At 42.0% G+C, this 16,131-nt stretch overlaps 2 protein-coding genes across 6 annotated transcripts; one reads left to right on the forward strand and one right to left on the reverse strand.

Annotated features, from left to right (window-relative positions):
* Positions 1–32: 32 nt before the first annotated feature.
* On the reverse strand, positions 33–13,301 carry TATDN1 (TatD DNase domain containing 1). Of its 5 annotated transcripts, none has more exons than XR_014882689.1 (13): positions 13,238–13,301; positions 12,982–13,047; positions 12,553–12,602; positions 11,364–11,427; positions 9,936–10,079; positions 9,796–9,838; positions 7,143–7,228; positions 6,847–6,887; positions 5,399–5,475; positions 4,684–4,754; positions 3,673–3,799; positions 816–913; positions 33–648 (listed from the first exon to the last, which is right to left on the reverse strand). XR_014882689.1 is itself a non-coding variant. In XM_003205278.5 (12 exons), exons 1-12 carry the CDS (start codon positions 13,281–13,283, stop codon positions 546–548), a joined length of 918 nt encoding a protein of 305 aa, XP_003205326.2. In that variant the 5' UTR covers positions 13,284–13,301; the 3' UTR covers positions 33–545. The 5 variants fall into 5 exon arrangements, 3 of the variants coding, with proteins under 3 accessions (XP_003205326.2, XP_085077795.1, XP_085077794.1); XR_014882688.1 differs by having other exon boundaries at positions 488–648; positions 816–990; XM_003205278.5 differs by lacking the exon at positions 816–913.
* Positions 13,260–16,131, forward strand: NDUFB9 (NADH:ubiquinone oxidoreductase subunit B9). The gene is made up of 4 exons (XM_010709307.4): positions 13,260–13,417; positions 13,617–13,809; positions 14,833–14,946; positions 15,893–16,131. Exons 1-4 carry the CDS (start codon positions 13,332–13,334, stop codon positions 16,022–16,024), a joined length of 525 nt encoding a protein of 174 aa, XP_010707609.2. The 5' UTR covers positions 13,260–13,331; the 3' UTR covers positions 16,025–16,131.

The following is a 16,131-nucleotide window of genomic DNA, read 5'->3' on the forward strand; positions in this document are numbered from 1 at the left end:
CTGTTCAGCGGGTTAAATCAGAAACGAAAAGCTTGAACCAAAGCAGCTTTACTTAACAAATTCAGTATTAGCAGAGCTTTATCACTTAAAAAATAGTGAGTTGTGTTTAAAAACAAAACAATGAAAAGCTTAGGTTGGTAGACTTAACACTACAGCATTTGCCTAAGTGGAACAAAAGATGAAACCGCTAAGCTTTCTGGTAAAGTAGTAAGCATGCACTTGATTGTTAAGCACTTCGGAATTACCAGTAGTAACTTGAAGCATTCTACACGTGAACTCAGCAGCCTGGTATTCATTTTGCAACGTGTGCAGGTATTAACAAGAGCTGCTAGCTTAGGCTATTTTAGAAATTGATCCCGAGTCTTGATGAAAAGGAAATAGGGCTAGGAAACTGTACCAATGCAGACCACCTTTTTCAAAATCAGCTTTAATCTTGTACACAAAGCACTACATATTGGCTTCTGTTGATAAGAACTTGCAGATATGATCAGTCTTAAATTTTTGCAATTTATTTACTAAAGTTATGTTGAATAAATGTAAGAAAACTATATATTTGGAAAGAAGACTTTAATAGTGTTGTTATATAGAGTATTGGCCAACTCGAGTGGGTCATCTTCTCTTACTGCTGCCATAATTTCCAGTATTTGACTAAAAAAAAAAAATGATAATTGATATTAGACTCCGAAAATCAGTACTGAATATACATCAGAGTGTCATATCTGTATGTACATGAGTAACTAAGATTAACCTGGAATAAAAACCTACTATGAGAGCAACAGGGTGAGATGCTCTGATACGGAAACAGCTTCACTTACTAAAGTCAGTAACTTCTATTCCATGGTCGCTGGTTGCTCACTGGTACAGATTCATCTTTGGTCTTTTGACTCTTGTTCAGAGGTAATTAAACAGCTTTCTGTTCCAAAGAAAGTGTCATTTTGTGCATGTCTTTATCAGTGGTCTTGTCTTTTCAGACTGAAATTCATTAACCTCCTGTCAAGGTTAAAGCGGCACTATAAACAAACTGGTTTATGGCAAAGCTTAAATTCCAGCTGTAAACGTAACAGGTTACCACTACCAGGACAGCTCAGTTCTGCTTCCCCTTTCTCTAGATGTACTGTGATGGATATACTCAGATGTTAGTAGGAGATGCTAAATAAGCACTTTTAGAAGGCCTGGAGCTTTGGTAGAATCCAGGAAAAGGAGACAAAAGGAAGGTAAAGACTAGTATTAACGCTCAGTAACAGCAAATCAGGCCACAGCCCCTTCTAATTTCATTTTCTGTCATTGAAGTATAGGAAAAACCCTGTATCTTCTGTATAATTCTTTTCTAGCAGTAGGAAAAAAAACAAACTTCCTTGTGGTGAAGATGAAGGACCTTAATTTTAGCAGTGTGGTTTTGGTTTTGGAGTTTTGCCTCAACTTAGGCAATAGTTAAACTTCTAATCAAGGAAAACAGTAGAAAAAGTTGCTCCTAACTATTCCTGGAATGCCAGTATTCTCCTAGATGAAGAATTAAGAGCATTTCATGCTCGTGTTTTGCAGCCAGAAGACTTCTTTATTTAAGAGTATTTTCAAGAGAAGATGGGATAAAATCAGGCCTACGTAGAAATGAGAATTCCAAGTACCAAAGAGTGTCAGCCCTGAAGAGCTTTGGGAGGGCTTAAGGTACTTGTCCCCACTTAGTTGCAGTGGGAATGTGATGTTTTACTGCAATACTGTATAAAAGCTGCAGGAGGGGAAAAAAAAAAAAAAAAAAGCCTCTTGTGGATAAAGTTTCCACAAAAATAGCTTCCAAGGTGCTTATAGCAGCTCTTAATACATAGGTATCACCATCAAAATTAAAAGCTGTCTTCCCCACTCTTGCACCACCACCAAAGAAAGTGGAAAAACCCTCTGCCAACTGAGCTATATTAAACAGTATATGTACCCTAAATATTAAATATAGTTTGTGGCCTCATGCTGACTTTCCTGTCACAACAGATCACGCTGCTTGACAAGTCACAAAGTGCCAACTCTCACTGTACTTCCTCAGGCTTACGACATTCTCAAGTTACTAATCTACTACTAGTAATGGTTATAATTAATTTTAAGAGAACAGAAATTTTGAAATAAGGTTGAGTTAAACAAGGCTCTTACTTAATTAACAACAACAAAAAAGCCACAAAAAGCAGCACCCACGTACTGCTGTAGGACAGGCGCCCAGTACTGCCAGTGCTGGGGTTTCTGAAGCACTGTGATGAGCTGCACGTCGGGCAGCAGACAAACACAGAATGGTGTAACAGACACACCTGCCACAGCAGCCTTGTTCAGGCAGCAGGAGAAATCCTTAACTCTTGTGAGGCAAAAAAATGTTCTCAGTTTATCTCTTCTGCATTTGTGGACTGACCTCAGAAAGTCTAAAATTCTGATGCAGCCCTTCTGTCCCAACGCGTGCAGTTTGTGTTCAAAAATAATGAATTTTGAGGAGTGTTACAGGGCAACATCACTGCATTAAAAGGTATTTTGAGCCCTGGTGGAGTAGCCATGGTAACTTAAACCATGCTTTAGCATGATCAGCAGTCTCCAAAGTTTCTTCAAGCCTACAACAGCAGCATTCCCTTCAGTTCTCACATATTCTCTTCTTTAGACACTTCAAATTCCTACAGTCTTTAGTAGCATTTTGAGAAGTATTTAGAAATTAGTTCCAAACAGGTACTTTACACATAGAAACACATACAGATTTCACAGCAAATAAAGATCTGATCAAATAAATAGGCTTTGCATCTGGCTATGTACAGCTATGAACTTTGTCTGCTGCACTGAAAAGTCATGTACTACAGCACAAGAAACTTTCCTCATTCCTTCTTTTCAAGGAGCTGATAACAGGAACAATAGCACCAACTGCTCTAAGCAACAAATGAGACTTTGCTAGCAGTTGTGAAAATTCATAACATACTGATGCTATTTAATGGAGATAACACTTTCACTAAAACAATACATGTCCCACCTCTGGGAGGATGCATTCTGAGGATGTAGCAGAAATCAGGCTTTCTGTACGTTCAGGCTGTGACTCAGCAGCCCCTACAGCTTTCTCTTACCGTTCTCTGCACTGACTATTGTTACTCATACCTAAACTTCACAAGATCAATGTTTTATGGAACATTTGTTCCAGCATCACAGCAGAATGAAGGAAGGACCCTTAACCAAGTTCACATGATGGCATCCTTTACCACAGGCACAGCGAGGCCTGAAGGGAACTGGGAGAAGCCCTATCAATGTCATTTCTGTCTACTCCCTGTCTTTGCACTGTCTGTCTTCAGAGGACAGCACAGCTCCAGCGCTGTATCAGTTTTAAACATAACTGCAACTGACTGAAGTTTATTCAAGTGAGTTTACTTTACAGGGCTTAACTCATTCTTCAGCATACAGAGTGAAAAGAAAGAGTCAGTACTGGTTTCGTTTTCAGGGAGCTTTCTGCATTCAGAATTGTTGAAATGGAAAAAATTAAGTCCTTAACATATATATATATATAAATTCTTTTTTTTTTTTTTTAGCAACCAATTAAGTAATACCTTGCATACTTAAATACATTTAAATTCATTTCTATTTACTATCTTCCCCATGAACTGTTGCTTTTTTTTTCCCCCCTGTGAATCTGAAACATTTCGTGTAATCCTACAGGAGTGCACTTACATTATATGGCAGGGCTCATTCCTGTCCTTCAGGCAGTGCCCCATTTCCCATTTCTTTTTGGTAGGAAATGTAGTTTTCACATATTTCGATCCAGCATGAGTATTTTTCACTCCACACCAGGGTGCATCTAGTTTCATTTGAAAAACAGAATTAAGAGCATGCAATCACTTGAGAATACCGTGAGATGGCTTAATCAACTACATCCACAGACATTAGGTTTTGCTGTCTCTTTTGAGGAATGACTTGAAGAGATTGGGGTAATTTAATACCCGAACAATCTTTGCATTTTTATTTTTTGCATTTACCATTATCTTAAGGAGTTCACCTTTTAAAATATTGTACAATAATACAGACCACTAATCTCTGGCATAACAATGCATGCACTGCACCTGTTCCAAAGAAATTTCCAGAATTTTTTAACGTTTGTGCTTCGTAAGCAAATTAGTTAAAAGCATTCAGTCAGTTTGCTTTTTTTTTTCAGATTCAGAAATTCCAACAAATGCAGCATTTTTAACTGTCAGTTCCTCACATGTGAAGTGCACACGCAAAGAAATCCCACACTCTGAAGTTGCAGCTCATCAGCCCAAGAGGGGAATGTGAGCCTTCTCCCACAGTACTCCATTTAAAGAGCTGTTGTTTCCAGGTGACATTACAGCTACCACTGGCAGGACCTCAGCAACTGCCCTGTCTGGCACTTCTCCAGCAAGCTGCACTTTAAAAGATAGTTGAGCAGGACTTCAGTATTTAAATACAACTGAAAATGCAGGCTCGTCAGTGTACCCTTTCCACCTTTCTCTGTTACGCTGGGGACTGACAGGCAGTTCCTTCCCTCCAGCAGAAAGCTGAAAAGGAGTTCTCAGAAAGCCCACAGACTGCCCTCCAAAACAGAGTAGTGGGCAGTCCGTTTTCTGCTCCTTCCTCTCAGGCCGGCCTTATCACTGCTATGTAAGCATATCATGTTGCCCAACAGCATTTAAGTCGCGAACTGCTGATCAAGATACAAAATCTTACCAGTCTCTATCATTAATCGCTCACTAGGAATTGATTTCAGTGCTTCCAAGTTGGCTTCTGTTTTCAATGAACTAGAAAAATAAAAAGCGTGTACAAGTCATTACTTCGCCTGTTGAAGTGTTTCATAGCAAAAGTAGCCTCCTAATCAATTTAAAGAAAATCTGCTTTGTTTTTTTTTTTTTTTAAATGCTGCCTCTGAATTCAAACTTTGCACTTAGCAGCAAACATGGAGTTACTGGGGAAGCCGGCTTGCCCTGGGGAGCGCACAGAACCCACCTGCCCAGCCTCAGCTACCCGTGCCACTGAGACAGCCAAAGCTGGCTGGCGGCCGGCTGACTGCTGACTGCTGGCTGTGTGACCAGCAGATAAATCTGATCAGGTGACATTTTGCACTACTCCTATATTTGACATGGTAACTGAAAACTGTGCTGTTTTTTTCATGATCTTATAGCAAGACTGCTTCCACGCTCTATCACGTTATTCATTTCCAAACGAGGACTGGAGGGTAGTAGGAAGGACCCCAGACCAAATTAGCTTGCTGAGCGGTGAGTTAAGAACTTTCTGTAGCTAAAAGATTAATGAGTGCAATTCTAAATCTGTCAGATGATTAAGGGTCTATTGAGCTTTGAAAACTTGACCTCGTTGTTTAAAAGAAACCAATGAGTTCATTGCAGCTGCCACTTTAAAATAGCTTTATTTCCTGTGAGGAACTTACCAGCCATTTATTCCAATGTAAAGATCCAAATCTACTATAGCTGCTGCTTCTTCCTTTGTGCCATCAAAAGAATGAACCTACAATCAATATAAATGCATATGCAGATGTGTAATACACTTAATTTAAAACTCCAATCATTTAAAATCATACAGTAGTATTGACTTGTGTCATAAATACTTTTCAGTAGAATTCATTACACACGTATTCAAACAAAGATGGGACATAGCTCATCTGATTCTGAACTGGGGCAAAGCTCAGGCTGAGGTCACTGGAATGCTGCAACAAAACCAGTTATCACGTTTCATTATGATTAATGTAGGAAAGGTCTATGCTGTGATACTGCTTACGGCCCACAAATTTTGTGTAGCCCTGAAATCTGGGAGGTTACATACAGTAAGCAATGCTGCATGTGCTTAGTTTTTACATTCGTGCCTTGGTATTCCCTAGAGGACACTGTCAGAGTAAGAGCTGGAATTACTTTTAGCACAGATTTTAGCCCAAAGGAACCCAACAGCCTACTGGTCATCCTAAGGACGAGAGGCAAACGGCGGGTCATAGGGTGTGAAGTGTAACCCATGTGGAAGCTGTGGGTCCTGAAGGGAGCAAAGAGAGCGCCCTTCCCCACGCAGGCAGAGGAATAACCAGCAGCAGAGTGCTCTTTGTGTCTCTGCTTGTTACCAGCTGTGCAGGACTGAAGGAAGGAGTGACCACTCAGTATAACTTAAGAGCTTGGGGAAAGGTTTTGTGGTACAAATGGGGAGACTTGGGGACAGAGATAACCAGACCAGTTGTGGTCCGACATGAGCAGGATACAACAATCCAAGTCTTTAAAACTTGGCATAATGGAAAACTGAAAGAGAACTGCTGGACTTCCTTAATCATTTCATCTGAAGTTTCTTCCTGCTATGTGTTTGAATTAAAATACATTATCTGAATATCTAAAGACAGAAAGCAATCAGAAGATACATCTGGATGTAATTTGAAAATCATGTCTGATGTCAGAAGCAAATGTTTGAGGTTACAGCTCCCACTGGGAACACGCATCCAAATTATCTGTGGTCTGGAGGCACTGCAGTTACAGGCACTGTAGAATTGGGAAGAGGCCAATGTCAATTATAAGGTGCTTAAACTGTCCTTCTGCTAGGCCAAGAAAAACTGGTCATGTCAGCTCAGAGCCATGTCTCAGCCTATCCTCTTCCCTTGCAACATAAAACTGTTGAATAAGCAACAAAAATAAAAATACTGAAATAATAGATTTTTTTTTTTTTTTAAATGGATTGGATTGCAAATATTAATTTATAATAGCTGAAAATACCCAACAGGAAGCCTACACAGACTCCATGGCAAACAATCAGTCACACATTAACAATGACATTCACATACATCCTCCAGCCCCACACAGATGCACGTTTTAAAAAAATGAACACCACATCAAAGCCCATACTTACTACTCCTCCAACAAATCTATCTCTGTTTCTTCTCATTATGTCTGCAACATAAAAAGTAAAAACATAAGGTGGTTTTGTAACAGACAAAGGTGAAAGATCCCAGTTTTTCACACAGGGTGGTGATGCATTGGAACAGGCTGCCCAAGATGGGTAGTTGGCAACCCCACACATAGCAGGGGGGTTGAAACTAGATGATCATTGTGGTCCTTTTTAACCCAGGCCATTCTATGATTCAGGTTTCTAGATTTTTCATATTCAGAATTTGTTACTGCTTGAAATCCTCATGCAACACCCACCTAAAAATTCAGCATGTGAGTTTCTGCAGTGAAGAAACATGGGCAGTCTTGTTTGCTCTGCCAGGTCAAACTGTTTTTCAAAGTATCTATAAAATAAAAATCACTTTTAAGCAGAAATTCAGTCAAAGACTAATGAAAGACAGCAGAACAGTTTTTCCAGGGCTTGTACATTTCGGTCCTGCAGAGCTAAGGACTAATCAATGGATTTGCTATGCAGAAGCTATCATCCATTCAACAATTTAAGCATTCACATTCAAAAGAAACTTTCTGCTGAGGAATATTCATGCAGCAGTGATGGGCACAGATAAGAAGTGGCCAAGAGCGTCAATAGTGGAAAAACACGTACACATATATGCTGAGCACACACCCCTGAGTAGTGTTGGTGCTGGTGGAGTTGGGTTTGTTTTATTTTTAATGACAGAGGAACTGCCAGTTCTCTCCACAAGAAATGCCAGGGATAGAAGAGAGTGTCTATCACACAGAGACCACTATTTCAAGAAGTATTTGTAAAAGGTGTGGGGGTGGGTGAGGGAGCACTGTGCAGAATTTTATAACCCCGAATGGCCCAAATTAGTTCTTAGAGCTGGCAAAGTAACAATGCAGAGTTTTTGTTTGCTCTTCCACAAAGGTCAGCCTTGTCTTCCTTGGGATGAAAAAGATACCAATACCACGCATCTTCTGCCCTGTTTTGCACATTGTCTTCACTCTTTCCCATTTCTCAATGGTTCTCCCTCTTTTGCCTGTGTGCCTGCATCCTCTCCTTTTCACTCATTTTTATTCCTTTCCTACCTCCTACTTCCAGTATTCCCCTTGAAGGAGCAGTAACAGCAAGGCAGCCGTCTATGAAGACAAAGACGTGGGGCAGAGGGCAGGTAACCAGGTAGCCAGTTCCCCAGTGCAGTTTCTAAAGTTAGAACCAGTGAGTACCAATTTAACCTTGTCTCCAGTAACCTGCTGCTAGTCCTGATCCCACAATATTATTACTTACAATTTCTCTGTCTGCCATGCTACACTCAGGCTCGAGAATTAGAAATGCTCCTCTCATGCTCCTCACAATTTTCTTTGTAGCTGGACACTGTGCATAGTCTAGATGGACTAAAATCCAAATTTAATTGCAATTCACAATTGCTCTTGCAGTTTAAATAGCTACAGTTGCTTGATTACTGGTGTTTTGTTGTTTTTTTTTTTTTAAACAGTTGTTTTCATTCTTCAGACTTGCTTCATACGAAAATGAGGTTTTAGAGACTGAGCTGCAAATAATCCCCATAAGTAACTACTGGCTGATGCAACCTTTTACCCACAAAACCACTACTCTTCTTCAAAGCTGAGAGGGAGGCAATGCAAGCTTCTTCCTTATCTAGCTACGGTGAAGCCCATCACATCGCATGCTGCCATGTGCCCTGTGAAAGAGAATGAGGAAGTCGACAGGGAAGCTCCTAGATAAAAAAGAACAAAACTCAAAAACCAGGAAAGAGAAACTCTGGAAAAGCAGAAAGAAATGTGACATACGGTGATAAGAACATAACAGTGTAAATCATCAGGATGCCAAGCCTTACTAGTTACAGTACTGAAGGTATGGCCTTTTTCTGTCAGGTGAGAGCCAGGCCATTGGCTATGTCTGTTTCTCCTCAATAATTTTGAAAACATTCTCGCTTGTTTGTTTGCAGATTTAGTATTGACCACAAAGTTCAAATGCTCTGGCATTTTCAGTTTGGGGATCACAGCACTAACACAAATGAAGCAAATTTGGCCATGCAGAAGCAGATCTCCAGAAAAGCAACTTGGGATTCACATATGGGTGATAGTATATTTCTTTCGTCTGTTTCAAAGAGCTCTTAGAAACTAGGCTTATGTATTTTGTTCTGTCTAATTTGGGGAGTATTTGCAGTACTACGTTCACACAGTAAAAGACATGATTAACTCTCCCTACTGAGTACTTGTGGTAATTAGGAAAACATACAACTAACCACTGCCCCCCAGTGACTAATTCTACCCATAACAGCAACCTGCTACAATTCATCAGTCTCCCTTCATAGGAATTTCTCCCTTGCCCCTTCCACCACCCACCTTCTCTCACAAAGAGAACTGCAGATGAAGACTGTCAGTACAAGAATGCAGGCTGATGTTAGGGGCTGTGGTAGCTCCTTTCACTCAGTATGATTGCTGTGTATATTACTTCAAACTACCGATCTCTCCAGGTCCTCAGATGAACATATCAGCCCTCAATTATCTCAGCTAACACTGCCCTCAGTAAAAGCTTCCTTCTCTCCACTGCTGACTTACTCTTTTTGACAGTTCTATTCTCTCCTCTATGTCTTCCACTCCAACAAAGTAATTCTTCCTTCACGTACTACAGTTACATTAATTCTTCCCGAGAGTCTGCCTGACTGAGTATGAGCAAGAATGAATAGCTGCCACATTTGGAAACCCAGCAATTCTGATGGATTTTACAGGAAAGGACATGTTAAACCCACACCACGCAGGAAGCAAAATTCAAAAATTCAAAAGCTTCCTTTAAAGTCACGTTTTCTGACACAAAAAAAATCTGCAAATTGCAAATGTCTACCTGACTAAACGCTATCTGGTAGAACACAGGAAGGAAAATATTGATGTACAGTGATACAAATCAACTTTTAGACAACAAGTTTCTTACTTGAGTTGGATGTCCTTTGGGCAAAATTCTAATCTATCAAAATCTACAATTAGAAAGAACAAAACCCCAGTTAGTTAGGGTTCAAGGATGTGTATACATGTTTACACGTATCAGTACTGAAGTACTAAGGTAACACTTACCTAGGCCACATTCTCCAACTGCTATTACCTTTGTCTTATTCTTTTCAATCAGATTTTTTAATTCTGATAAATACTGGTCAGGGTTACTCTGCTCAAATTCCCCGCAGCGTGTAGGGTGGCAGCCAGCTGTGCTGTAAAACATATCTAAAGCAACATGTTATTAGATGGTTTTAAGAAAAAAAAATATAATGAGTTCATATAAGCTATTATCTGTGTCTGGACATTTTTCATTACTTGTAATTTTAAAAGAAAACTCCCTCTGACCACCTTTATCTCATGCGCCTCTACATTCGTTAGCTGGGACAGGATTATGCAAGCAATGTCTGACTTACCTAGAAATCCTATCTAGATGACCTCAGTACCACAACAAAAAGACACATTCGGTGCCTTTATGAAGAATGTAAAAGTATGGGAGGGAAATATATACGTATAAAATATGCCTTTATGCATATAAAAATATTTATATAAATACATATGTACACACACATACATAAGACACACACACACAAAGGCCTTAAGCAACAGATTGGACCAGGTTACTTCCTCTGCTTCATTCCAACCTGAATTCTTTTATGATTCTCTTCTGTAAACAGTACTTTAATGTGTATAAATACACTACTTACTTAAATAGAATAAGTATTTAAGTAATTAGTGCAGTGATAACTACCTGAAGAAAAAAGGGAGGGATTGCATTCCTTTTAATAGAAGAGAAAACTGGGAGGGAGATACATTCTATGTAATATATTTATTTCAGCCTACTGCTGGAAGAGGGCCTTGTGAAAAACTGTGCTTCCAGCAGCACACATGACTTGGTTTTTCTAAACATTTGAACTGCCTAGAAACAGAAATCAGAGCAATGATCAATCCCTTCCAACACCCAGAAATCTAAATAGCGATATAAAGCCATACGCAATGCACTCATCCCACTCTGAATCCTCATTTTCAATTTTAATCTGAGATTCTGTAAACAAGTCCAGGGGCATGTCTTTATACACTCTTAATTTAGGAGGCTCAGGAGAGACCTCGTTGTATTCTACAACTTCCTGAAGGGAGGCTGTGATGAAGCGGGGTTTGGCCTCTTCCCCCAAATAACAAACAGAACCCAAAGAAAGGGCCACAAGTTGTATTAGAGGAAGTTTAAGTTAGACATAAGGAAGAACTTTTTCTCTCAGAGAGTGGTCAGGCACTGGAATGGCTGCCCAGGGAGGTGCTGGAGTCGCCATTCCATCATTCAAAGAGGCGTCTGAATGAGGAGCTACAAGACATGGTTTAGTAGCTTGTGGTAGCAATGGTAATGGGAGGACAGTTGGACTAGATGATCTTGTGGGTCCTTTTCAACCTTGTGATTCTATGATTCTATGATTAACTCTGAGAGATTGTGGGCAGATTCAATTTTTGACCAACAATAAAAATCTGAAGCAAAAATACCATTGGTCTGTGCCAGCTGCAATGCATCTTTACTGTCCTGGAGACTCCCACCTGTAATCAAAAACTGGAAAGAAGAAGTACTGTCAGGATGTTCTGCTTTGAATATCAAACAGAATGTTTAAGAAAACACTCAGAGAGAACTAAGAGTCTAGGCAGAGAACACGACAAGACAATTATTAATGTGTATAGATAACAAAGCTTCATACATCAGTAACAAAGAGATTTCCTAAATCCCCAGGACCTAGGAAATACACTGGGTAACAAAAATTATTATTTTTTTTTAATCAAATCACCTTATATCACCATAAATCTGCAGATACATGGACAAATATAAATATTTTCAGATAAAGAGATTAAGTTTTCAGGCAAGCAAACACAGTTTGGGATGGGGCAGACTTCTGGCACTGCATGGCTCAGTCCTTTAGATAAGAGGCTTTCAGCAAACTGCCAAGTACCCATTCCTCCTGCCAAGGAGGATTTATTTCTTTATTTCTAATACACCAGCAGAATAGTTCATAACAGCGTCCAATGCGTTCTATTTTAACTCTTATCTTTTCCTTGATACTTTATTGAATTTAGAGATGCATACAGAGGCAGGCTGGGCTATTACAACTAAATAAGGTGGTCCAGTGCAGACAAGTTAAAGAGTTACAAACCTGCTCACTGTCATGGAGTTTCAATATGTGTAAGCTACCATTTACTAGCAGTCATCCAGATGTCTCAACCACACAAGGTTACGGGTACTTCCATCTTTTCTGCAGTCACCAGTTACCTTTATGTATCAAAATATCTGCATGTTCACAGCCATCAGACTCTTTTTGAATATTTGCCCCTGTACTGGTAACTGCAAAGCGAGAGTCACCTAAAACAGGACAATGTATCTAACATGGAAACTTCTGTAATGATTTGCTACAATATGTCAGAGGAGAACATCTTTCTATTGAAAATGTATAATTAATCACGGATCATACACAACAGCACTGGATTAAAATCATTAGTGCCTAATGATCAGTGCAAATTAAAGACAAGGCTCTCGGCATGGAAGACTTTCACATTACGGTAGTGAAGAAAGTTGCCATGTTTTCTTTTGCAACTTGCAGAATTGTTTGTTTCAGTAGTGGAGCACTCCAAAAACAAAATATCGAAAGCAGGTTAAAACGTGTAAAAAATTCCAGCTGTGAGGAATTACCTTCTTAACACCAACTTTGACAGCTCTCTCTACCACATCCAAAAGGTCATCTGCAAAAGTACACAGAAACATCACAAACTGAACTTCATACGTTTCAGGAGCCAAGTAAACTCCTTTCGAATGTAAAATTACATTCACGCAGTGCCCATCACAAAAAAAAAAAAAAAAAAAAAAAAAAAAAAAGATTTGGAACCAATAGTAAGCATCACAGAAGGGCAGTGCTTGGATGAGCCCTCAGAGCCCGCCCAGCCCCGCCCCGCTGCGGGAAGATTCCCGCCCAGCTGAGCTGCCCCGCAGCACCGCAGGGATGGGGCACCGCAGCCGTGCCAGCCCACACAGCTTCCTACTTCATGCCTTAACACGGAACGGTCAGCCAGGCTAGGAGGAAAAATAAATAAATAGGAAATTCGAACATGAAGAAATGCGTACCTTGATGTTTTCGCGTTCCCCTGTAGATCCCCCTGAACACGGGGTCCGTGAGGTTAACGCCGATATCTGCCAACAAAAACCCCGCAGATGTACGTGGGTTCATTCTGAGGAGCAGCAACTCAAAGCGCACCTCGGCGACCCAAGGGCACCGCACTGACAGCGCCCGCCAAGCGACCCGAGCCGCCCCTCAGCACGGCCACCCCCACACGAAGCCCACCTCCCCCCCGCCTCACACCCCGTCCCGCCGCCCCCTCACCCACGAGCTTGGTGCGGCTCATGGCGGTGGTGGCGGCGCGGCGCATGCGCAGTCCCCTCCCGTCCTTCCCATCAGCCCCGAGGGTCGGCGAGACATGGCGGCCTACCTGACGCACCAGCAGAAGGTGCTGCGGCTGTACAAGAAGTCCCTGCGGCACTTGGAGTCCTGGTGCATCCATCGGTGAGGAGGGGTGGGCTGACGTCGCGCTGGGAGCGGTGCCGGGCCCGGTCCCTGTGCGCTCGGCGGCCCCGCTGCGTTTTGTCCTCCGCCCTCAGCGCGGGGCGGGGAGCGGCCGCTTCGGCCCCAGGGTGTGCGGCCCGGCAGTGCCTGCGTGTGTGACGTTTTGTTTGTGTCTCCCGTGTGCTTAACCCCCGTGTAGGGACAAATACCGCTACTTCGCCGTCCTGCTGAGGGACCGCTTCGATAAGAACAAGGATGTGAAGGACATGGTGAAGGCAACCGAGCTGCTGAGGGCGGGCGAGGAGGAGTTCTGGGCCAACCAGCACCCCCAGCCCTACGTCTTCCCCGACTCTCCCGGCGGCACGTCCTATGAGAGATACGAGTGCTACAAGGTAGGTGAGGGGCTGCTGCGGTGCAGTGTGAGTGTGCTAGCCGTGCTCCTTTAGGGAGAGGAAAGGGGAGTTGATCGCAGGGTCTCAGAATGACTTTGGGTTGGAACGGGCCTCAAAGCCCCCCAACCCTTGGCTGCATCCCATCAGCTTGGGCTGCCCATCCGACCTGGTCCTGAGTGCCTCCAGGAATGGGGGACGCACAGCTTTCTGGGCAGCTGTGCCAGCGCCTCACCGTGCCCTGAGTAAAGAATCTGTGCCTCACATCTAACCTGAATCTTCCCTCTGTTAGCTAAAACCATTTCCCCTTGATCTGTCGCTATCTGCCCCTATAAAAAGTGGCTCTCCCTCCTGTTTATAAGCTCCCTTCAAGTACTGGAAGGTCCCAGAGAGGTCTCCCCAGATCCTTTTCTTCTCCAGACAGAACAAGTACAGTTCTCTCCACCTGTCTTCATAGGGGAGGTGCTCCAGCCCTCTGATCGTCTTCATGGCCTTGCTCTGGACCCTGTAACAGCTCCACACCATTCTTTTCTGGGGGCCCCAGACCTGGAGTAGTGCTGCAGGTGGGGCCTCACAAGGACAGGGTAGGGGGGGAGAATCGCCCCTCTCCCTGCTGCCATCCCTCTGTTGGTGCAGTCCAGGATGCTGTTGGCCTTTGGGGCTGCAAGTACACACTGCTCGTTCTGTAGCTTTTCATCTACCAGGACCCCTGAGTCCTCAGCAGTGCTGTAAGGCTTCATTAGGTCTGCAGTTTGATAGGCAGAAAAAAGAATAAGTGGAAATGGAAGAAGAGAACTTAAGCTTTATGGGCATTAACATTGGTAGGGATAATGGTGAGAAAGAATCCAGATAGGAAAAAATAAGTCAGTTGATCAATAATTGATTAATATAGTACAGCTTCATATAGTACACAGTATTTGTAGATTTCATATATCTTTATGTGTATGTATATGTGTGTGTATATGTATGTATGTATGTATGTATATAATAAGACTGTTGTGTTTTGGTTGTGTTTTTTTCTAACAGCTTCCTGAATGGTGCTTGGATTACTGGCATCCTTCTGAGAAAGCGATGTATCCTGATTACTTTGCCAAGAGAGAGCAGTGGAAGAAGCTGCAGCAGGAAAGCTGGGAGAAAGAGGTCAGTTTTTGCTTGGTGCCAAATAAAGCTGCTTTAGTAAACATTTGAGTGACATGTAGCTCTGTTCTTGGAAAATATTTAAAGTGAGAATGCTGAGCACCTGCTGTGGTCTGCTTAAGCTGTGCTTTGTTAGAACACTTATCAGCGTGAAATGCTGGCATGGCTTAAAATGCATACGCAAATCTCAGCATTATGGCTTCTTCAAGGCTGAGGAGGGAACAGTGAGTTAGAGCTGAACCTGCAGCCATGAGGTAAGGGATTGATGACCAAAGAATTTCTCTTCACCTGTTGTGAAGCTCTGGACACTTTCTGCTGCAGCTTTGCAGATGACTTGCCCCAGTTTGCGTCATGTTGGAATGTAGGCTGATTTCTGGTCAACTTAAATTGAACTTCTATTGGACAAAGTTGATAGAATAATTAAAATGTAGAGAAATAATTGAATTGTATGTAATGTGATGCTTTTATGAGAATTAACGCAGTGGCAGCCAGCACTTAACACTGCTTATAGGCACCTACATTAATAACACCTGCAGGGCTGCTGGGGGCATGCAGAAATGGGTTTCCTACTGACTTGTATGGAAGATTTTTAGGACTTGAAATTTATGGTAGCTTTCAAAGCAGCGAGAGAACGCAGTCTATTTAATTTAGTAATGCTAGACATAAATTATAAGAAAATAATGACCTTTTAAGTAAAAATCCGCTTGTAAACCACTCTTCACTCTTGAACATTTTTTCTTAGTTAGGTAATAGGAGCCTGCAATGCTTACTGAGTTTGTAAGTGAATAGTGAGAAGCATTAAACTTGTCAGTCAGCCCAAGGCCCTGCTGGTGTCCTTTCCTCCCAAAACAGGGATTGGTTCCACCTGCTACTGGGGTGCTGAAAACTGCGGTATTGAAGTGGGATTATCTGCACTAAAGTGCTTGGGTTTTTTTTTTTTGTCTTCTAGGTCAAGCAGTTAGAAGAAGAAACTCCACCTGATGGCCCGAAAACTGAAGCTTTGCCTCCTGCTCGCAAGGAGGGGCATCTGCCACCACTGTGGTGGCATTATGTGACAAGACCCCGTGAAATTCCCATGTGAAAGCATTACTGCATGCAACCCTTGAAGTGATAGATCTCCAATGGGCAATAGGTGTGCCAGTGAACATATTACTGTAATGCATAATAAAGCCAGCTGAAGTGAAACAA

Source organism: Meleagris gallopavo, chromosome 3 (genome assembly GCF_905368555.1).
Source record: "Meleagris gallopavo chromosome 3, MGAL_WU_HG_1.1, whole genome shotgun sequence".
Taxonomy (NCBI): domain Eukaryota; kingdom Metazoa; phylum Chordata; class Aves; order Galliformes; family Phasianidae; genus Meleagris; species Meleagris gallopavo.

What these genes read in the sequence shown, in the direction of transcription:
- TATDN1 (XM_003205278.5), bottom strand. Translation starts at nt 13,283, where the DNA reads ATGCGCCGCGCCGCCACCACCGCCATGAGCCGCACCAAGCTCGTGG. An exon ending in GAGCCGCACCAAGCTCGTGG is followed by an intron (nt 13,048 to 13,237) that starts GTGAGGGGGCGG and finishes TTTTGTTGGCAG; the next exon opens with ATATCGGCGTTAACCTCACG. An exon ending in GGGAACGCGAAAACATCAAG is followed by an intron (nt 12,603 to 12,981) that starts GTACGCATTTCT and finishes GTACTTTTGCAG; the next exon opens with ATGACCTTTTGGATGTGGTA.
- NDUFB9 (XM_010709307.4), top strand. Translation starts at nt 13,332, where the DNA reads ATGGCGGCCTACCTGACGCACCAGCAGAAGGTGCTGCGGCTGTACAAG. An exon ending in GAGTCCTGGTGCATCCATCG is followed by an intron (nt 13,418 to 13,616) that starts GTGAGGAGGGGT and finishes ACCCCCGTGTAG; the next exon opens with GGACAAATACCGCTACTTCG. An exon ending in AGGAAAGCTGGGAGAAAGAG is followed by an intron (nt 14,947 to 15,892) that starts GTCAGTTTTTGC and finishes TTTGTCTTCTAG; the next exon opens with GTCAAGCAGTTAGAAGAAGA.